This window comes from Prosopis cineraria, unplaced genomic scaffold (assembly GCF_029017545.1).
Source record: "Prosopis cineraria cultivar Desert tree isolate PC_DT_omini unplaced genomic scaffold, ASM2901754v1 PC14, whole genome shotgun sequence".
NCBI classification, from domain to species: domain Eukaryota; kingdom Viridiplantae; phylum Streptophyta; class Magnoliopsida; order Fabales; family Fabaceae; genus Prosopis; species Prosopis cineraria.
In genome coordinates this window covers 22,729,286-22,752,467 of record NW_026555345.1, presented here as the reverse complement: position 1 = coordinate 22,752,467, position 23,182 = coordinate 22,729,286, and the positions used below count along the sequence as shown (strand labels likewise).

Genomic DNA, 23,182 nt, shown 5'->3' with positions numbered 1-23,182 from the left:
GACTAGTAGGATTTCTTGTAATTTTTTATATTTTATGCTGATTTTAAATCAAATTTTCATCGAAAAGCAAAGCATTAAAGTATAAACTTGCTGTGTTTGCTTGAACAGTGAAAATTTAATTACAAACTATTTGTCTGTAATCGATTCAATTAAACGTTGGTTTTGTAAATTCACATGTCATGATCAAACATCACAACAGTATAGATACATGGAATGGGCAGGGACAAAGGAACAAGGAATTGATGAGCACGGACATATATTCTGTTTCCTATTGCTGTCTCTGATGGATGAGAAGATTTCATATTAAAAGAAAAGAAAAGCATAAGAAACTGTTGTATATCATCATCCTATTCACTTCATTATGCCTACAATCATGATTCTTGGTTCCGTCACCCGCATGCTCTCTTCTAATTTCTAAACCTCCCCTACTTCCTATACACTCACTCTCATTCTTATTCACACAACTATAAATCCCATTGACCCCAGTCTTTTCTCTCACCTCCTCTTCTACATTCCAATCACACTGTTCTCTCTAATCTTTATCTCTTCACCTCCAAAAACTACGTTTTGCTCTGTTTTACTCTGTGACATCCCCGTTTCCCACATAGCAATACGCACTCAACCTAATGGCTGTCTCTGGTTTTGAAGGGTTCGAGAAACGCTTGGAGCTCCATTTCTTTGGTGATGATCCAGTTTCCCACCAACTGGGTCTTAGGAAACTTGAACTTGAATCACTCCAACAAGTCCTAGAAGCTGTTCAGTGCACTGTAGTTTCGGCAGTTGGCAACTCCTTCTTTGATGCTTATGTGTTATCTGAATCGAGCCTCTTTGTCTACCCAACCAAGATCATCATCAAGACTTGTGGGACCACTCAACTTCTCAAATCCATCCGTCCCTTGATCTACTATGCTCAGCATCACTTAGGCCTCACCCTCTGCTCTTGCCGCTACACCAGAGGCAGCTTCATCTTCCCAAAGTCTCAACCTTTCCCTCACACTAGCTTCAAAGATGAAGTTTTGTATTTGGAAGAGACCATCCCTGCGAATCTCTGTTACAGAAAAGCTTCCATCATGCCCTCTAAATCTTCATTCCATTCTTGGCATGTTTTCACTGCTAGTGATGATTCTGACATACCTTACCTCCGTGAAAGTGAATCATCATCATCATACACCATGGAGATCTGTATGACAGAGCTTGATCCCATCCTTGCTCGCAAGTTCTTCCGGCGGCCTGGGGATGGGAAAACCGGCGACTCTGCTGGGAAGGACATGACAGAGCTCACAGGCATCAATGAGATAAACCCTGAAGCACTTATTTGTGACTTTGCATTTGATCCATGTGGATATTCTATGAATGGCATGGATGGGGATTGGTACTCCACCATTCACGTCACTCCAGAGGATGGTTACAGTTATGCAAGCTTTGAATGCGTTGGCTCCATCAACGATGATATAGTGCATGCATTAAGGAAGGTGGTTCATATTTTCCGACCAGGTACTATGTCTGTGTCCACTACATGCAGTGACTATAAAAACAACATATGGACACGTGTGGCCAGTGCCGTCGAGCCTCTGGGTTTGAAATGCCGGAGTTGTGCAATGGACCAGTTTCCTGCAGCTGGTAGTGTTGTGTTTCAAACATTTACATCTCGCCGGAAAAGCACTTAAAGGCTTCAAGATATAAAGGGGTGACAGCAGCGAGAGAATGGTGGCGGCAGCGGCGGCCAGTAGTAGAGGACGGAGAGATAGTAGATAGGGAGTTAGAATTAGTTGAAAATTCTAGGGGATGATGGATGACATGGCTAAATGTGATTATTGTGGATGATGAATGTTGGGGCTGACTTGTTTAGAAAGGTACAAAAGAAGTGGTATTCAAGATTGAAGAGCTGAGGGATGAGGAAGAAGGCATTGGTTTTGGAAGGAAGGCTGCGGTTTTGACTATTGAGTCAAGGTTTCTTAGGCGTTTGTTATTAAATTTTTTAATAAATATATGATATGTGGATAAATTCTTTTGAAACATTTAATTATGTGACTTTGGATTATAAAAAACTTCCACTTATCATATCTTTATTAAAAAATTTAATAACCAGTACTTTAAAAATTGTATTTAAATTTTGTCTATTTTAAAATGGCCAAAAAAAAAAAATAGAAGGTGGGAAGGTAGGGTGGGGAAGGTGTTTACTGGATGATCATGATAATGCACCCCACTTAGGCTTGTCACGCCTAAGATTTTTGAGCTTGTGTAGTGGGTTTTTAAAGTGCTCTTGCTTGAGGCTATATTTATCTCTCTCTCCCCCCCTCTATCATCTACCTCTCTTGTCTTTTATGCTCTGTTTCTAGATTATTAAAGAACAAAATCTTGCTTTTGGTATATATTGATCATTTCTCTTCACTGATCTTGTGCTGTTTCTGCAATCAGAAAGAGTATAGGTGCATGAAGCAATATCTGAGATTCTGAGTTGTGTGGAAAGTTTTGATAGGTCATATCACATTTCCTTTTGCATGGGCTTTTCACTTCACAGAAAATATCATCTTATCTAGTGCTTAACACACACACATGCACGCACACACAAACTACAAAAGAAACTAAAGTGGGTGCATAGATTTTAGGGAAATCTTTGTTATTTTTAAGTTTAAACAACCCTAGCTATCTACCTTCCCTTCTGGTCTTGCGGATAAAATATGGTTTTGTGGTGTTGATGGTGGTAGTGGTAGTATGAAACTTAACATGCACGTGGCCATAATTGAATTTGGGTGACAGACAAGCCATGTAGAATAAGGGGAATAGATGACAAAAGACACAAAAGTAGGAGACAAGTAGAGAAGCAATAATAATTTGTCCCAAATTCTTCATATAATATACAAGTCTGCCTTTTTAATTATAAATAAGGGAGATCTAGCCAAAAAGGTTCATAATAACCCTATGTGTTTCATATAATACAAGTCACACCATCTAAAACATGGATACAAGTAGGTTCATAGTATTTACAGTGGCTTCTCTTGATCCCTTTTTGTTTTTTTTTTTTCCCTTCTTCTTCATGGAAATAGAGCCTAGATTGTATGATTTGAAGGATTAGAAAAGAAAGTGAAGGAAATTATACATGGATCCATCTTTCCCCCCACTTTTTGGTTGGTATATATGTAACTCTGTATAAACAATGGGGAAAACTAAAAAGAGAGGATCTAGATTCCAAATTTGTGAAGCCTGCTAAAATGCAATCCCTTATTCCCTCCTAAAAATAAATGCAAAAGTAGGTGATAATTTATTATCTTTTTATATACATGCTTGCTGTTTTTGGTCAACTTATTTGGTTTAGGAGAAAAATGTTTTTTAAAAGAGACATAAAAAATGTATTTAAAAAGATAATGAAATGAATTAATTTCTCGTTTATTTTTAAAGAATATTTTTTTTGACCTATCAAACATTGTAATTAAATTTAAGTGTGAATGTTCTTATAAAAAAAAAGTGTGAACAAGAATGTAAAAAAATATATCTAATATTGAGTAGAATTAGGACCAAAAAAAGCTTGTAAATAAATAATATTTTTTTTTGTACCACTAAAGAGAGAAATTCCCCCCCCCCCTGTCTCTCTCATACAAAGAGAAGGAATCTGCTGATACAAACAAAACAAAATAGTGCTCCAATTTTTCTCTTGAAAGGGACCAAATACGAGCACCGCACACACTTACATTTCTCATTTTCTTGATAATGACTGAGAGAGAGACTTGGAAATGAAGGAGAAAAGGAAATTCTCACATGTTTGATACAGTGAAAAACATTTATTTTAGATAAAAATGTATTTAAAAATAAAATAAAATAAATGTATTTCTCTTTTTGGCAGAAAACACTTTTTCACGCACTAAACATTACACTAGAATATTTTTGATTTGGTTTGAATGAATTCAATTTCTTGAAAATCAAGGTTCAATCAAAATAACAGAATTTAGCATCCCAACTCCTAATAAAGACCTAAATAAATATCCCTCATTTTTTTCCCATAACTTTTTATTTGGAGATCTCAAAAGGCAGAACAAGCGATCAAACTCGTGATTTGATGCTAATATGTACTACTAAACTATAAAGCCATTGATTTTTCCAAATTTTCAAATGTGACCTTTTGTGTTCAACGTCTCCTTCTTTAGCTTCCATCCCATGCCGTCCCCTCCTTCAGAGATGATTTCAATGCAATGTTTGGTGTGTTTGGTGTGGGGAAACCACTTTTTATTGGGAAATGGGAAAGGAGGGGGGAGGAGAGGGAGGGAAGGCCTCATTAAAAAATGATTAGTTAACTATTTTAAATTAATACAATCTTTTTCATATTTATTAATTAACTGTTTTTAAATTAATATTATCTTTTTATATTTTTCTTTATATAATATGATGTTTCATTTAAAAATAAATATAAAATAATTTATTTATTAAAAAAATTTAAAACACATTAATTAGTAATTATACCTTAATATATTAAAAATATCTTATATTTTTTTAATCAAACTCTTAAAAAAAGTCTTATATTTTTTAATGGAGGAAGTACTTTTTTTATTCGAGGGAAGCATTTATTCCTTGAATTTTTAATTAAATTTAAATTAATTATCATGCCACAAATAATTAAAATCAAATTTGTTTAAAATTAACAAAAAATGACTTTAATTAAATTTAACACTTGAATTGTTCAGCGAAATTAAGTCAATCAAAAGAATCTTTTTGTAAAAAAAGAAAAAAAACCATAGATCTTTATATTTTAATTGCATTTTATTTTTAATCTCCATAATTTTATTTTATTATTTTCAGTCTCTTTAATTTAATCATTGATACGTTTGCAATGTTAATTTATAGTTTTAAAAGTAGACAATTGACACTGTAGGAATTAATTTCATTGAGATATACTTAATTTTGTTAATCCCTTTAAGTTTGGACAGAGTGGCCAAAAATTTGTAAGTGGACCAAGGTTCTTCAAGCGATCAATTAAGTTTGGATGAAAAATTACAAAAGTGATATATCCATCCATCTAATTTATTCTAATCTAATTTAACATAATTCAACTTGAGTAAAAAAGTAAAATGAAAGGAAAAATTATATTTAGGTCTCAAATAAAAAAAATTTATTATCAAGAGATCCAATAAAATTTATAAAATACTTTTAAATTTCAAATCTCGATCATTTACAATTTGACTAAAGATATTAACAGCTAAGTAATAGTTATTCACAATTTGTAAAAGAAAATAACAAGTTATAAATGACTGTTATTTAATTATTAATGTTTTTAATTAAGTTGTAAATGCATAAAATTTAAAATTTAAATTTTGTAAATTTTATAAGATTTTTTGATAATAAATTTTTTTATACGGAACTTAAATGTCATTTTTTCAAAATGAAACCCACTCTAACAGATTGGTCATATTTTATTACATCACTCTCGCTATTTCACATGGAGAAATAATAATAATAATAATTCCCATGCAAGGGGACGAGGCCCACCTAATTTCTATGCTAATAATAAAATATAATTTTTTTATTTTTTTAACTGATATTAATAATATTTACAGATTATAGTGATGATTTTAATAATATTATGTATATTTTTGTGTTTAATAGAGAGTAATTTTATAAATTATGTTTGTTTTTCATTCCATGGAGGGACCGTTGTCATTTTCCATAATATAAAATGCCGCGAGTCACGAGCCACAACAACTGAGTCATGTTTACGAGTTGGGAAATAAAAAATGAGAAGCTTTCGAAAATTCATCTCCCTCTGTGAATCGAAGCTCGCAATGATTCACAATGGCGATGAGTGATCGATAATTACGATCAGAAAATTTCGGAAGAAGAAGCAATTCCATCATCATCAGCTGCATATTTCGTCCGAAGATCAACAGGTAAGAAAGAGGCAAACAAAAAGGGAAAGGGAGAAGAGAACGAGAGGAAGTTCATTGGGGAACCGATTATCATGTCGTTCTCTTTCTTCAAGGCGAGGCCTAAAACGCCACAGGAGGTGGCCAAGTCTACCAGGGAGAGTCTTAATGCTCTCGATACCAAGACTGTTGTTGAAGTTAAAGCTCTCGAGAAGGTTTTGCTTCTATTCTGTTTTCTACTATTAGTTTTTTCTCATACCAATTTCACTCGTGTTCACCTAGATGGACCCACACAATCGGCATCCTTTCGATCCAAATCCTTAATGCTGTTTTTAAGCTTTCATTTCTTAGTTAAATGTGCGGACTTGATTTGCTGATAATTATAATATTCTCAAGTTGTCATGCGGATTGTTCCATTGGAGGTCAGTTCTTGTCACCATTATGTGTTGTGCAATGAATATTCTGTTTTACACGCGAACGTGATTTTTTCTTTTTCCTCTCTCTCTGTTTTTTTTTAATCGAATATTAATGTAACTTTCTGTGATATCTTAATTGTTTATTTTTAATTTTTGCGATCACATCAAATTTTTTATTTAAGTGGCATTATTGGCGGAGTAATACTTTACAGAAAGGATTTCAAGTGATCAGCTTTCCTATTTGCATGTTTTATAAACGGCGGATGCTCTGATTAGCTCCTAGAATCTTTCTAATGGAGTTGGCATGTTTCCATTTTGTATTTCTTATAAATGAAGTTTTCTAGATAAGTCCTTTTATATCCAAATGGAGTAAGAAGTTAGTAAGCAAGAATCCTGTATTGCAAAGGCAAAGTCAGAATCAAGGGAGAATTCCCTTTCCCATGCCCCAAAAAAAAGGCACTCATCCATTACATTATGAAACTAATATAACTGAAACCTGTTAAGAAAATAAAAGAAGGCACAGCAAATTTAACTTGAGAATAAAAAGATGTAACACTTCATTCTATTCATAGTTTTGTAATATCTGTGGTAATATTACATATGGTGGTTGCAAACTTGTAATACGTGAACTTGTGAACTTAAAACTTTAAGTCAGAGAGCATGCACAAAAGACACTGACCTGAAAACGAAATTATTATAGTTTGAGTGGTAGATAACTGGTTTATATCTGGTTATTAATCATCTCAAAGGATATCAGAGACGTAGCTGTTTAGCTTCCATCTCAGGAATGCTTCTAATTACTTTCATCTTGTTCTGAGAAGCAAATGAAGAAATAATGACCTATAGGTGCAAACATTTTATTGACTGTAGTTGATTTAATATTAGATGATTGATTTTTTTATGCTTTATCATAGGCTTTAGAGGAAGTTGAGAAGAATTTTGTGACAATGAGGTGCATGCTTTCTGGGGATGGGGAATCAGAACCAAACATGGATCAGGTTACCCAGCTAGCAGATGAAGTTTGCAAAGAGGATGTTGTTGATCTTCTAATTCACAAGCTGCCAACTCTGGGTTGGGAAGTAAGATTTAGATTGGTAGCAAGCACTAAAATGAGCAGTTGGCTAAATGGTTCTCATTATAGTGATGTGAATTCTGATACAGGCAAGAAAAGATTTAGTACACTGCTGGTCCGTATTGTTGAAACAAAAGGTTGATTCCAAATACTGTTGTGTAGAATACCTTGAACAACACTCTGAGTTACTGGACTTTCTTGTGGTATGGTAAGTTGCTTGATGCATCACAACTGTTTTCCGCAAAATTTTCAACTGCATTTCACTCTCTTCTTTCCTCTTCTCTTAAGGGTGTACTTTTCCAAGTTATGGATTTATCATGTCAAATCCGAGGCTTGTAAATTTGGAAAGGATAAAATTAATAACCTGTGCAAAATTTGAAGCAATATTGTCTCTTTTTTCAGCATGTGTTGTATTACTTTTTCATGGACTACAACCTTGCAAGAAGTTAGTGAAGGAGAAAATATGATCAGAATAGAGTTTGTGAAACTACCTTGGGGATGAAGAAACTAAACTTGCTTTTCTGTTGTTGCTTAAAATAGTTTCTAAATTCTAAGGGTCACCAAAAAATGCCAAGTGCAACGTCATATCTATTATGGGCTGCTCATTGTTATAAAATATGTATATATGTCCGGTACATTTAGAACATACAATTGATAGGATTGAGTTTTGCTTCCATGTCAAAAGATTTCGTTACATATTGATCACCTCTTCCTTATTGCTCGTCTATTTCTATCACTATTTTTGCATTCCTTAAAAGAATTCGTTAGCAGTGTACTTATGGTAATGTAATATTCGCATTAGTATCTTGAAAGATGTAAATTTGCTGCTAAGACCTCATACCGAACCAAACTCTTTTCTTCTTTAGAAAATTTTGAGTAAAACAAGTATTGGTTGACCTTGTTGGCCTTACCAGTGAAACAATGGATAAAGTTTGACTATGTTCCTTGTTATTACTCTCACCATTCAAAAATGTAAAGTACTTTTTGAGGAGTTGAATGTTGAAAAATATAAGGCATTTGTAGTGTTTCAAGGTGTAATTATTGTACGTTTCCCAAAAGTTTCCATAATAGATAAATTATTTTATATTTATTTTAGAGTGAAACATGTATTAAATAAGAATAAATATAGAAAGATGGTGTTAGTTTGAAGACAAGCAATTACTTTATTAGGGGTGAGATTTGGTTAAAAATGCCTTACATTTTGAATGAAGGGAGTATTAAAGATGGTCTAAAATTGCATTTTGGCTTCCCAAAATTACTGTTTTGTTCCCAAAAGTAAATCTTGTTTTCTTCTTCCTTTTTTTTTTTTTTCTTCTTTTGGGAATCTACTGCTGTATGTTTGGACTGAGGAGAATAGAGATTAGAATGGAAGGTAATCTTGTTTCAAGCATTTTCTTTGTTTCATATTTGAACAAAGATGATTCCCCCCTCATCTTCTTATCCATTCTTGTCTATCAATATTTATTCTAAAGGAAAGAAAAGTTAGATTAAATCTAAACTAATTAGAATATCAGAATTAAATTTCCTCTTCCATCCTCTTCTGCAATCCCAACACACCTAATGGATTATAATAAAAGTGATTATGAAAAAATTGGTTTTAGCAGAAGGATGTCAAGCCTTCTTTTGACTCTTGCCTCAGTGATTTTGCCCTTAATTATACATAAACAATTTGACTAAATTACCCAGATGTGTTGATTTTAGACATAACATGCCAACTCTATGCCCATTTGTTGTGATTAAATGTCAGAAATTGATTTTCTCTCATGCTTAAACAAATACAATTTCACTTACAGCACTTAAGCATGGTACTCTCAAAAATCAAGTTGTTTCAGAATTCTTTCTAAACCAATTATAGTAAAAGTGACTTTTCTTAATATGGATAATCTCTTAGCAATCCTAAACAATTTAAGATTCATTGGCTACTTAAGGAAATTTTATCCTTACTTAATGTTATTATTGTAAGTCTAAATAGCTGCTCATGCATCCTGTATGTATCTTCATCCAAGCAGCTATGACAACAAGGAAATTGCATTGACCTGTGGACTGATGTTGCGGGAATGTGCCAAATTTCCAACGCTTGCAAGGTAAGATATTTCTACATTGTCGTTTTTTCCTCCCTTCAACTTTTTATGTTTTTCTTCTTTCCTATGTCTCCATATCCATTGTAGGCTCATATCAATCTTGCTGGAAATTTGTGTACACTTTCTGTTTTTGAATAAGATAACTTTTAGCATTATAGGAAGAAAATTAATTGAATTGTAACAATGAATTTTGTGCATTCTTGCACATTTATAAATTGACCACATTCAACATTGAATGAACTTCTTCTCTTTTCGTGTCATCATCTTAGTATTGACATCATGATGGCTTCAATATTTTCCATTGTCATGCATCCTTTGAGATTCCTTACTTGATTATGAACTCAGGGACATTGTAACTTTTTGGCATTTTCTTGAGGTCATGTTTGAGTTTCATGAACTTCATTCTTTTAAAAGGTTTTGGCTTTATTTCAAGGAGAATATTATATAATTAGGACTAGGTGAGAGTGAATGTTGTCAAGGTAAGAGGGGGTCTATCTAGGATATTTCTATTCTGTGCTTACAAAAATGTTCTGGTAAAACTCAGCCTTTTTTATTTGAACTGTTTTTATTGTTTTTTTTTTAAAATCATTGAAAAAATTCCCAAGTAGTTTCATGTTAAAAGATTAAGTGTACGTAATTCAATTAATTATCATAACCAAAGAATTTGAGTAAAATCTAACTGGAAGTGTTTAATAATTTTGAAAGGCATTTGTTGGGTACCACTTTGGTTCAAAAGCTGGTTCTGTTAAGTGAAGCCCATGAATAGTTTTTGTAACCTTAAGTTGTTGATTGAGGACTCATGAATAGTTTCTACTGTAATCTCCAGCATGCTCCCTCACATAAAAGCCTTTTGGGCTTGAAGTATGAATTAAACAGAGGCCCACCAAACCTTGTGTTTAAATTCATTTGTACCTTAAAGAATTAATGTCCAAAAATAAAAAATCAGGGAATGGGAGATGGCAGGGATTGAATCTCTGACCTTGATTGAAGAAGCTGATAATAAGTTGAAGACCACTTCAACTAGTTCAACCTATCAAGTGAAGCTCCATGAGTAGTTGTTATTATACATGTCTAGTATTTCCTCCATGTCAAAATCATTATCCTTTGGGAGTTTTTGTTTTGTTTCAAAATAGTTATCACTTAGAAATTCAATGAAGCATATATTACATCATTATTATTGTACTATTTTACCCTTCATGGATAGAAACAATGGTTGGTGGAGCTCAGATGCTGTGCCATGTAGTTTGTAATAGTTTTTTTAATCTATATGCATAACCTTAAATGATAACTCCTTTGTAATGGAGGCAATAGTGTACATATAGCTTGTAATACCCACTGTTGCCATATCCTTCCTTCTGAATTTTAGTAGTAATTAATAAATATTTAGATAGTAAAAATTAATGGATGATTTTAACTATCAATATCCCTTCTGAGACTGGTCCTTTCCATGCAGTCTGTGGAAGATTAACCAGGTACTCGATTTCATGATTCTAATATTTTTTTTTTTTTAGATATATATTGGAGTCTGCAAGCTTCGTGTTGTTCTTTAAATTTGTAGAGTTGCCTACCTTTGATGTTGCTTCTGATGCTTTTTCTACTCTTAAGGTGGGATCTGAATTCTTCCTATTTTTATGCATACCCAGTGGCACTTCTTAATGATTTAGACTTCCACCTGCTACCATTATACATCTATAAGGATTGTTTTGCAGGATCTTCTTACTAAACATCAAGAAGTGGTGTCTGAATTTTTGACAGCTCATTATGATGAGGTTTGTGTTCTCCTCATTTCACTTATTTGAACACATGAAGTCAGCACTCAATACTGCAAATGCAAAATTCCTGCACATAGTGTGAATATTTACGGCCAGGAGAATAGGAGATCTAGCCTCATGGAGAACATTTTAACCATCTAGATAACTATTCATTGGGAGATAGTTAACTTCACCTAGAGGGCTATATCATCTTTCAGCATGTGCATGATGCAGGCTCATTATTGGGGTGTTTTTATTGCCCGTAATCCATATTATATTACAGCTTTTCTAACAGGACTTATTGTTCCAGTTCTTTGATTTATATGAGAAATTGTTGACATCTCCTAATTATGTCACAAGGAGGCAGTCTTTAAAGGTTAGTTCTGATAGTGATTTTTCATATTTTGGTGTATGGTAATCTTTTGATTTATGAGATTTTTGACAGTTAGATGTATATGGATTTTAGCTTCTCTCAGAGTTTCTTTTGGAGGCTCCAAATTCCCAAATAATGAAACGCTACATCTTAGAAGTTCGTTACCTGAAAGTCATGATGACATTGTTGAGGGTATAGTTTATCTTCATTTTGTAAATTCTTTTTCCCCATGACTAATTGGATTTTACTTAATCAATTTGTTTACTTCTTTGGAGACTATATGTTGCCTGGTAAATGGATAATTGAGCATCTGTTGCTTTAGTTTGTCTCCGTACTTGTTTTTGGGTGGTGTACAGCTTCTTGTTTCTCTTGGATCCAATCTGTGTACTTAGTGAACTGAGAAAGTTCGTCTTATCCGTTGGATCTGATCACTTCGTTTAGCATTCGTTCACTACATGGACTGGCAATTTCATGTTTGTTCTTCTAGTTCCAGTTTATTGTGGCATCATTTTCCATACTTGATATGTCAAGGATCGAAGAGTTGTTTGAACTTGAGTATGTAATGTAATATATATATATATATATATATATATATTTTTGCTTCTGTGGACACCTGGCAACCAGTGGAGACCACAATATCGGTGCATAATTTTGTTCAGTTGCTTTATGTGATTCGCGTGTTCTTATACTCCTTAAGTTAATAATGAACGTCCGATGTTAAAATAAGCTTGATATTACGTGTTTCATATATGCTAATAGCATAAATTTATTATATTTTTTTCCCCTTCTGTATGAGCTTTATTTTGTAGTTAGTTTTTTATTTTTGATGTCGGACTGGGCAGGACTCAAGTAAAAACATTCAGATATCTGCTTTCCACATTTTCAAGGTGATTTCTACCCTTCATGTTCAAATTTACTTGATAAGCTCATTGTGGTTTTGTTAAAAATTCTAAATAATGTCTGATAATCAGATGCATTCAGCATTTATGATCTTAGAGCACTTGGTTAAAAATTAAAAATTTGTCAATAGAGTTGGATAATGAATTGGTTTTACGCAATAATCTACATGACAAGAGACTTTATGTAAGCATTGTCTTTTTTTTTCCCCCCTTTTCCTTTCTCCCTCTCTCTTTAAGAAATGGCTTGTACATATTTTTTTTTAAATAATTCATTTACTAACTTTTGGCAAATGCATATTTGACACAAGTTTTGAATTGATTAGTAGACTTGTTATATATGTATATGCTAAAAGCACGGCCAGTCCCCCCCCCCCTCACTTTTTGCTGTCGTCATTTTTTGAAAATATAAACTGCAACATACCCCCTCCAGTTCTATATGCAAGTCACCTTCAAGGAAGAATTTAAGGACCTTTTTTTAAGTCACTTTGCATAAAAAAGTGGATATTAATTAATTTCTTTCAATTTTACCCTTTCACAATTTATGACTAGCAAAATGTTACGGGAGAGAGAGAGTATTTTTAAAGATGATGTATTTAATGAGGGTAAATTGAGATTTTTTTTTTTTTAAGACAACATCAATAGTACGAGAGAGAGTACAAGTTTTCTGCAGAGATGATAATCTGTAACATGTTTTCCGCCATGTTTATGCAGGTTTTTGTTGCTAATCCTAATAAACCACGAGAGGTAAAAATTATATTGTCAAAGAACCGGGAGAAGCTGCTGGAATTGCTTCGTGATCTCTCTCCTGGAAAAGGTGACTGTGCTTTTAAGGAATAAATCGCTTTGAAATCTATACGCACTTTCTATGTGTATAGATTATTCTACAATACCACTCAATTCCTGACCATCTGAGTCACTGCTAGTATCTTTTTATGTCATGTTCAGGTTCAGAAGATGAGCAATTTGAAGAGGAAAAGGAGCTTATCATGAAGGAAATTGAAAGAGTATCGTGCTGAGTTATTCACTGATCTACCAGCTACATTGATTTTTTCTTTTTCCTTTTTGGTGGTCAATTTGATGTAAGTGACGTCATAATTCATATTGCTGCTTGTGAACAACTAATGTGTGAATGAATGGTCCAATAGTTTTTCAGTCGACAAGGTGAAAAAAAGAGCTCATATTTTTGTGATATGTAAACTGTATTAGAAGTATTAATATTTAATACAGCCGTTCCAGATAGATTTATTTTGTTTTTGTTTTTGTTTTTGATATACATTCCAAAAGGAATCCATGTGAGTTTAAGTTTCAGAAGGATAATGTATTAAGGGACCAAAGCATTATTAATTTCTTCACAGGGAATAACAAAGTTTTATGATGGTTGTTGAAATGATTTGAACATGTATTAAAGTAGTGGGAGACACTAGTAAGGAGAGTGAAATAGATAATTTTTAACTCTATTAAGAGAGATAAAAAAAAGGTCAGAAAGAATATTTATGGAAATTATTGGTCGGAACTTTTTGGTTAATAACATTCCTAAAAATTTGGTAAGTAATAGAGCGTAATAACATCATACAATTTATATAACTAACTTTCTCTAGTGAGATAAAGTTTATTGTCATCGTCGTCTTCTTCGCAAGAAATTCTAATGTCATTCTCTCTTTCTTTAATTGCATGTAATTACAAAGGCGGTGTTATGCATTATATAAAAATATTTGAAAAATGCATCTCATGACTGAAATTATTATTTTGGACTTTTTATTTTTAGAGTGTAAAAACTTGTTAATTTTTAATATGGATTAATTTTTTGTTTTTTTATACTATTTTTCATGGTCAATTCAAAGATGTACTTTCTTTATTTAAAAATATAAGGCATTTTCAATCGAATTTTATCCCCTAATAAAATAGTTACCTCATTTCAAACTAATTTTATCTCTTCATATTTACTCCTATTAAACACCTTATAATAAATATAAAGTTATTTATTAATAAGGACACTTTTAAAAAAAGAGTAATAATTACATCTTGAAAGATTAAAAATATTTTACACTTTTTAATATTTAATTTTTAAAAAAATATCTTATATTTTCAAACGAAAGGAGTATATTTGTAAAATGCCATAATATTGGTTTAAACACATACACATATGGGAGCACACATTTTCTTGCAATTAAACATGAGAGATAACTCCCTTTAATTTTATGGTGTAACAGGTGTATTTATCAATCTTAAGCAAGGTTAGCAAGTCATAATAAACAACCCCAAAGAAAGTACTAATATGTGATTAAGTAATGTTTTTGAATATAATATTTTGTGGTAATGTTGTGCAATTAATTTTAGTTATAGCATAAATCACAATTTAGTGATTTGCTTCCATCTATCCAGCACAGGAAACAAGTTTGGTTGGTTTTCAATTTTAAAAAAACTTTATTACTTGCTTATTAAAATTTATTATTTAATTCATTCAATTGACAATTTGTGATAACAATAAATATATCAACACACAATATGATACCAAATATCACAGAAAATAGATCTTACGTTTAGTATCTACTTTCTTAGAGAAAAAAATTAGCATCATTTCAAATATCATTGCATGTTTAGTAATTTGGTAAATTTAAATTTTGTTAGTACCAAAAATAAATAAATAAATTTTGAGAACTGAAAATATACAATTTCTTTATTATATATATAAAAAAATTAAAGATGTGGCTACCCTACTCCCCTTGTTTCCATCAGTGCCTACAGTTAATTTATTAAATAATTATTTTCAAACTCTAGTCAATAATTTTTCAAAGAAATCATAAATAAGATTTTTTAATTTTGGATTATTTAAAAAACTTATATAAATATTTTAAAAATTTTCAATTGTACCTCAAAAATCATTTTGCTGCACATGTTAATGATAAAAATAATTTATTATTTAATGATTTTTTTATTTTATAATATCTTCATTTATCTTCACATTATCATCGATATTATTTCTCATTTATTGTGTCTACTAATTTTTATGCTTATCAGTAATTTCTCAAAATGATTAGAAATTTAATTTTTTAAGATTCTGATGATTTTAAGAAAATTAAAAAAAATATAAGAAAAATTTTAGATTTTTAAATTTAATGTACGGATACTCAATTCAAATTCAAAATACATATAAAATAAACTGACTGATTGATCAACAATTCTATGTTTTTATGATTTACAATGTCAAGCCATCGAGAAAATAAAATAAGAGATTAATAAATGAATGTAAGTTCAGATTTGGCCCATCGAATGGAGATAAATTGCTGGCCCATTGTAGTCCAGCCCACAATTTCTAGGGTTTTAGAATGCTACATCTATTATAAACTAAGCTAGGGTTCTCTTCTCCGAAGAACGTGAGGCGCTGGGAAGGAATATCAGGGTGTGTAGAGAACCGACAAGATGGTCAAGTTCCTCAAGCCGAACAAGGCCGTGATCCTCCTTCAAGGACGCTACGCTGGTCGCAAGGCCGTGATTGTGCGTACTTTCGACGATGGCACGCGCGACCGCGCGTACGGCCACTGCTTGGTCGCTGGAATCAAGAAGTATCCCAGTAAAGTCATCAAGAAGGATTCCGCCAAGAAGACGGCGAAGAAGTCTCGTGTTAAGGCTTTCGTCAAGCTCGTGAACTATCAGCACCTCATGCCTACTCGCTATACCCTCGATGTGGATCTCAAGGACTTAGTGACAATCGATGCTCTTCAAGCCAAGGACAAGAAGGTGACCGCCTTGAAGGAGACCAAGAAGAGGTTTGAGGAGAGGTTCAAGACTGGCAAGAACAGGTGGTTCTTCACCAAGCTTAGGTTTTAAGTGTTGCTTTTTCCGTAACAACGGCGCCGTTTAGTGTCGTGAGGATTGGGGACTTGAAAAACGCTTGTTTCTTTTGTGTTTTAGTTTTTTTCTTCGAATGAAATTTTGATTCTTATGCAGTGTTTTACAATCTATTGTTGGAACGCTTTGGATTATATGCTAGTTTCGTGAATTAAAGTGCTAAATGTGTTATATTTAAGGGAGATATGATAATTAGTATAGTCCTTCAGAGGTGAGATGATTATCACCATTAAGATGTTTGTGACGAAATGATTTTGGTTGGACAGAATTTAATTCCAATATACCATACAATTGTCTTGCGGTTGACGAAGTAATCTTGCTAATGCGAACGGGTAGGATTACAGAACTGTTTTTACAAGTTTGTTCTGAACCTTTTGGAACCTGAGAAGAGTGTTGGAACCTGAACATAGTATTTCCTGCTTCTATCTTGGATTTTGCAAGTGATCTTTTCAAGTTCCAGTATGTTAATATTGCGTGATGATTTAGTTTTGTTGTTCTTAACTACGAATTTTGTTAGTTGGTAGTTTCTTTAAACTCCAACTATTTAATCAGGAAAATCTGACGTTTTGCCTGCAATGTTGGTAAACTTTCAATAGGCAAACTTGTACCCTAATTCCAGTAAGAATTTCTTTCTTTCTAAGCTGTCATTTTCTCCATAGCACTGTGTTAGGAATTGGTTTTTGTTATCCAGTACTACTGCATTTTCTTATTGATCTGATTGAAGTTGACTTGGAATATGAATCCTCTGCCCCCGATTAGTGTAACATTTTGGAGCAGGTTCAAGATTTTGATTAGATTTTCCTTCGTCACAACGGATTAAATTGTAAATGTTCTCTCCATTGCGTGTTGGTACAGTGTCTTTCTTTCTTTCTAGTGGCGTTGTTTACATCGTTTTTAATGGAATTTGCAAGATCCAACTGTTTTTACTTGTTAGTAAATGTCGCATAAGATTCATATGAATGTCACTTTTGTACGTGGTTGCTGCTGTGGTATTTGATTTATGTATGTTTATCATGACATCTGTTTTTGATGGCTGCTGTGAGTTGCTACTCATTTCCTGGACTCATGGTTGCTTGTGGATTTGAATCATGCTCCTTTTAGTCCAAAATATAAGCATATTTTGATAGTAACCTTCACACCAATAGAATATATTTTCTCAGGAAAATATATATTTTATTTTTTGTTTTTTAACCTTTGTTTGGGGCGTTCGGAGAAACATTCTATCATATGGATGGCTTCATAGTTCATTCTAGTTAGTCGATAGCTCTCGGAAATGACTCAAAATGGCATAAATCAGATGAATTTGATATGGCTGATTATTAAATTACTGTCAAGGAAAGAAAGAGGAGAGAATATTTCATATAAGAATTTTTAATAAGTAAATAAATTAACAAGTTAATGAGTAAAGTTACTGTTCTAACAAATATACGATTCGTCCAAAACTCTAATGAGGTATTAATTTTTTTTTTTTTAAAGGGTGATGTTCATCCATCAATGGAGGAATCCTAAAAAGCTTAATTTCTTAAGAGAATCTCAGACAACTAAAACTTAATAAACTAATAAGTAAATTTATTGTTTTAACATGTACTAGTTTGTCCGGTGTCTTTTTAAGAAATTAAATCCTTTGGGGAATCATTCATTGATATTCTCCCTAAAAAGAAAGTTGCACAAGAGAAATATTTGAAAAGGTTGAATATCTTGTAAATACTTGAAGGGGTTGAAATATTCATGAGAGATTAGGAGATAATTTTTGTAACATCCTAATTTTGGTTTTAGAATTTAAGTAGTGGTGGAAATTGATTTATTGAGTAAATTGAAGGTAATAAATATTTATTATATTGATTTAAATTTGATAGGATTATTTTATGGTAATAGGATTTGCAAGATAATTTTGAGGAAAGAAAATTAATCCAAGAAGAGTTGAATTTTAAAGATATAATGGAATGCCTCAGATTAAATATAAGACTTTTTGAAATAATCTATGAAAACCCGTTCGATTTACAAGAAATGGATTTAAAAAATGAAAGTAGTTGGACCTAGGACATTTGAAGTCTCAAAACATTTGCCAACAAGCCCAACAACAATTCCCACATCACCTGGATAATGATCTATTTACACACATATGGCTCAGCCCATCCTTTTGACAGATTAAATCCAACTTCTTAAAACAAACTTTTCTGCTTGTTTTGGATTACAAAAACAAGCAAGAGCTCAAGAAACTAAAAACTAGGAACTAGCCTAAAAACCAATAAAAGAGAATAAGAAACACACTAACTAGCATGTTTCTTATTTTCTAAATATTTCCTTAAACATCTTGGAGGAACTGTAGGCATCAATATAATCTCTGAATTAGTAGTCCTTCCTGACTTTGTTAGAAAATTAGCGCATCCAATATTGTTCCTATTAGTATAGTGAATTTTCACTTCCCCATCACCACAGATAGCCTCTTGTGTCTCTGAAATTTCCACCCATAGAGGATGATTAATAACATAGTCTCTTCTTAAAAGGTTGATAGCATTAATGGAATTATAGTAGAGATTAATCTTATGTATACCAAGTCGCTTGGCAACTTCCAATCCTATCTTAATAGCCATTATTTCAACTTCAACAATTGAGCAAAAACCCAAACCTCTTGTAAACCTCATGATCTACTCCCCTGTGCAATTGTGTATAACTCCACCAAATACAGCATATAACTCCACCACATGCAGCTCTGTTATTGTTGATCATAGAACCATTTACATTGATCTAAACAGAGCCACTTAGGGGTCTTATCCAACTGCATTCATGGTCTTCAATTCCTTGAAAAAATTTGTGTTGGAGTTTAATGTTTGAAGTACATTGTAATAGAAGGGAGATGCATTTACAAATGACTTCTTTAGTATTTATAGTGTCTCCTTCAAAAATAAATTTGCATCTTGATGTCTACAGCAACCAACAAGTCAAAGCAAACACTCTTGGCCAAGGCCAACAGAGAAATATGCTATTGCTTGGATTATGCTTCAAATTCCACATAAGCCAACCTTGCAAATTATCAGTTAAAAAGAGAGACAAAATATTAGAATTTAAAATATAAGACCATGCTATTTTGGCTCTCTCACAATCTCTGAGAACATGGAGTATAGTTTTCTCATTATGACACTCAAAGGGGCAATCAAAAGTGTTTGAAAGGCCTCTCTTCCATCTTAGTGAGTTTGTAACCAATCTCCTATGGAAAGTTTGCCACATGAAGAACTTAATTTTTTTTTTGTAATAGGCCATTTCTAGATTTTTCTCTATAATTGACAATTCCTACCCCTCTTCATACGGGATAAAAAGTGTAAGCACTTTTAATTGAAAAACAACCATCAAAAGCTAGCCTCCACATAAGACAATCCTCTCTAGCGAATGAGGGAGGTTTAATCCATTTCAGTTTAGAGATAACACATTTTGGAAGAAAATTGCACCAATTACCAATATTCTAATGACCATTAGGCAAAATATGATCACAAACTCTACATGTGGAATTTATTGCTTCTAAATTTCTAGCATAATAAATAAGAGGTCTATCAAGTAGGGACTAAAGAGCCTACTAGAAGCTGGTATTATGACCATTATTTGCCTCCTTACCTAATCCTTCAAGAAAAGAGTCCTGCAATTCAATCATAGAGTACTAAGTCAATAAAGCATTACTTTTCCTTTTGATTTTAGGAAGAGCATCATTGCCACATCTATATTTGGCTCTTAAACACCAAACCCATAACGCCTCAGGTTTGGTCACCATACCACAATAGAGCTCCAAAATAAAAGCCTTCTTTTGACATTTCAAATTTTTAATTCCCAAATCACCTTTATTGTTGCTTTTAGAAATTTGCTCCCATGTAATGAGATGCATCTTTTTTGACTCCTCATCATGATTCCATAGGAAGTTCTTACTAATCTTTTCAACATCTTTTAGAACACCTTTTGGTAATAATGTTGATTGCATTTGGTAACTAGGAATGCCAGAAAGCACGGCTTTAATGAGAACAGATCTACCTGCTTGATTAAGGATTTTGCTCTTCCAAAAAGAAAGTCTCTTTCGAATTTTATGAATAATTGAAGACAAAGTTTCTTTGGTGACTCTAGATGGATGAGAGGAACTCTAAGATACTTTCCTAAATTAGCAGTAATTTTAATACCCATAATTTGACCAAGTTCTACCTTCCTATTAACATGGACAAATCTTGAGCACAATATTTTAGACTTTTTCAAGTTGTTCTAATGGCTAGATACAGCATAAAAGCATTGTATCACTCTTTTAATTACATTCATCTACTCAATCGAGGCTTTTGAGTAATGTAAGAGGTTATCGACGAAGAATAAGTGAGAGATTTTAGGATTATTTGACCTAAACTTAATAAGTTTCCATTGATGCGACCTACATTCTTTTATTATTATAAGTTGCCCTAACCTTTTCATATATAGAACAAATAATAGGGGCTTAACCAATCACCTTGCCTAACCCCTCGAGATGGTACAAACTTTTACTATCTTCACCATTTCAAAGGAATCTCACAAAGGCTGTAGTTGTACTAGCCATGATAAGTTTAACAAAATAGTTCTCAAGACCAAGTTTGGAGAAAGTATCCTCAATAAAATTTCAATCTAGTTGATCATAGGCTTTCTCCATGTCTATTTTAACCACCATATATCCTTTCTTCCTTTTACTCATTCTCATAGTATGGATGGCTTCTTAAGTGAGGATAATATTATCACATCCTGATCCGCTAGAGATGAAACCACATTGTTCTTGATCCAGCAAATAACTCATAATCTTCTTAGATCTGAGGGAAAACACTTTAGTAATGATTTTGAAGCTAACATTACATAGTAAGATTGGTCCAAATTCTTTCAACGAGGTAGGATTGTTAGTTTTTTTGAATAAGAATAATGTTTGTCTGGTCGATGTCCTTAACATTGTTTAGATATAAGCAAAACTTCTTCATAAAATCAAAAATTCTTTAACCCACTATGTCCCACTGAGTCTGTAAGAAATGTGCTTTTAGCCTATCAGGCCCTGGTGCTTTAAAAGCTCCTATAGAAAGGCAGTATTGTTAATTTCAACTGTGTCAACCATTTTGTGAATTTCCATGAGATCATTCTGTGATAACTGTGGGAAAGCTACATGCCAAGTTAAAGCATTCATCAGGGATTGTTCCTTAGTATAGAGGTCTTGAAAATACTCACAAGCCATATGTTTCAAAGAAGTAGAGTCATAAACCCAAGTCCTAGAAGAATCCTTCACAGATAAACCTATTGTGTTTTCTTTTTAAAAATTGCAGAAGCATGAAAGAATTTGGTATTGTGATCACCAAGTTTAAGCCACTTGTAATAGGATTTTTAGTACCAATAAAGTTCCTCTTGAGTAGACACCTTTTGATTTTCTTTTCATAATTTCTCCTCAAGCCATTTCAAACCTGACAATTTAGTATGAGTTCTTTTCCTATCAATACGTTCAAGTTTGTGGATAAGCTCTCTTCTTTTGGCAGCAAAGTTACCCACTTGTTTCGAATTCCAAGTAATAGATGACTTTTGGAATGAATTAACCCCGTGCAACTAATTTTTATTTAACCAAGCTTTGAAGACAACACTCTTGAATGATTCTTCAATAGACCAAGTAGCTTGGTAGGAAAATCTTCTGTGGTTGAGAGGGGAAAGAGGACTATTGTTGGATTGAACCATAATAACTCTATGGTCAAATTTGTACCTAAGATCATGAATGGATGTAGTCGAAGGGAGACAAGTAGCCCAGCATAAATTATAAAAAACCCAATCAAGTCATTCTCTGACAATAGAATTCTCCCAAGTGAATTTATCTCCTTATATATTAGAAAGAAGTAACCTTCTATCCTCTATATAGTCACGAAAATCATGCATGGAAGTTTGCAAAGGTGGGGCACTCCCTTCCTTACCATTAGAAGATAAATAAACATTGAAATCACCCAACACAACCCAAGGCTTAAACATACTATCAGCAATCCATCTTAGAGAATTTCATAAATCAATCCTGCCCTTAATTTTAGTTTCTTCACACACGAATGTGACAAAAACCTTCAAATTTGTTTGAGGGTCATAGACACAATGAAGAAATTGCGAGGAAGATGTAACATAATTAACTTTAAAATTTAAATTATTCCAAAGCAACCATATATCTCTTGCAAAACCATTAGCCTCTACCTGAATCTGGTGGCTAAATCTTAATTTCTTGATAACATTATCTGCTCGAGCACCACTAACCCAAGGCTTTAAAAGGAACATCATATCAATTTTATTTCTACTAAAAATATCTTTAAACATAAGAGAAAAGGCACGGCTCCTAGCCACCCGACAATTCTAAGATACTAAAATCATGATAATAAAAGGAATCAAGACCATAAAGAGGACAAACCCACCTCATCCTTCTTTCACCCTTATCTTGGAATGCACACGCATCTTGCGTCTTAGCCACTATCGAGCCAGTCTTATCAATAAAATCTTTCGCATAATCAAAATCAGAATCAAGAGGACAGGGGGTTTGGGTTGAGGAAACTCCAAGGACATAAACTTATTCATCAACGCATCTTCTTGATTTCTCATAATTAAATTTGAGTTTTTAAAATTTTGGGTTAGTTGAGCATCTAAACTACATGAGTTAGGCTTAATTCCTTGATTAATTATCTTCATTTGGCCCAATTGGTCAATATGACCACTAAAAACTATATAGCTTCGTTGCCCTTTCATGGTATTACCTCCATTCATTCCTTGGGCCATATTATTCAGCCCATTTCCCTTGTTATTTTCTTTTTTCCCATTGTAAGAGTCCACATCATTTTTGGATCCATTAACAAGTTGCTTCACATTTTCCTTACCTTTCAAAATATATATTAGT

At 32.8% G+C, this 23,182-nt stretch overlaps 3 protein-coding genes across 6 annotated transcripts; all 3 read left to right on the top strand.

Moving 5' to 3' along the window:
- The first annotated feature begins 220 nt into the window (after positions 1 to 220).
- LOC129292729 (S-adenosylmethionine decarboxylase proenzyme 4-like) lies at positions 221 to 2,370 on the top strand. Its single transcript, XM_054930353.1, has one exon. It carries the CDS (start codon positions 627 to 629, stop codon positions 1,665 to 1,667), a length of 1,041 nt encoding a protein of 346 aa, XP_054786328.1. The 5' UTR covers positions 221 to 626; the 3' UTR covers positions 1,668 to 2,370.
- A 3,336-nt stretch (positions 2,371 to 5,706) lies between these two features.
- LOC129293430 (uncharacterized) lies at positions 5,707 to 13,683 on the top strand. Of its 4 annotated transcripts, none has more exons than XM_054931393.1 (11): positions 5,707 to 6,067; positions 7,183 to 7,347; positions 7,430 to 7,548; positions 9,350 to 9,424; positions 10,933 to 11,026; positions 11,131 to 11,190; positions 11,483 to 11,548; positions 11,639 to 11,737; positions 12,388 to 12,432; positions 13,156 to 13,258; positions 13,390 to 13,683. In XM_054931393.1, exons 1-11 carry the CDS (start codon positions 5,948 to 5,950, stop codon positions 13,458 to 13,460), a joined length of 1,017 nt encoding a protein of 338 aa, XP_054787368.1. In that variant the 5' UTR covers positions 5,707 to 5,947; the 3' UTR covers positions 13,461 to 13,683. The 4 variants fall into 4 exon arrangements, with proteins under 4 accessions (XP_054787368.1, XP_054787367.1, XP_054787370.1 ...); XM_054931392.1 differs by having other exon boundaries at positions 11,468 to 11,548; XM_054931395.1 differs by lacking the exon at positions 10,933 to 11,026 and adding an exon at positions 10,875 to 10,893.
- Positions 13,684 to 15,799: 2,116 nt separating this feature from the next.
- LOC129293491 (60S ribosomal protein L27) lies at positions 15,800 to 16,471 on the top strand. Its single transcript, XM_054931489.1, has one exon. The coding sequence runs from the start codon at positions 15,865 to 15,867 to the stop codon at positions 16,270 to 16,272; it is 408 nt and encodes a 135-aa protein (XP_054787464.1). The 5' UTR covers positions 15,800 to 15,864; the 3' UTR covers positions 16,273 to 16,471.
- Positions 16,472 to 23,182: the final 6,711 nt, after the last annotated feature.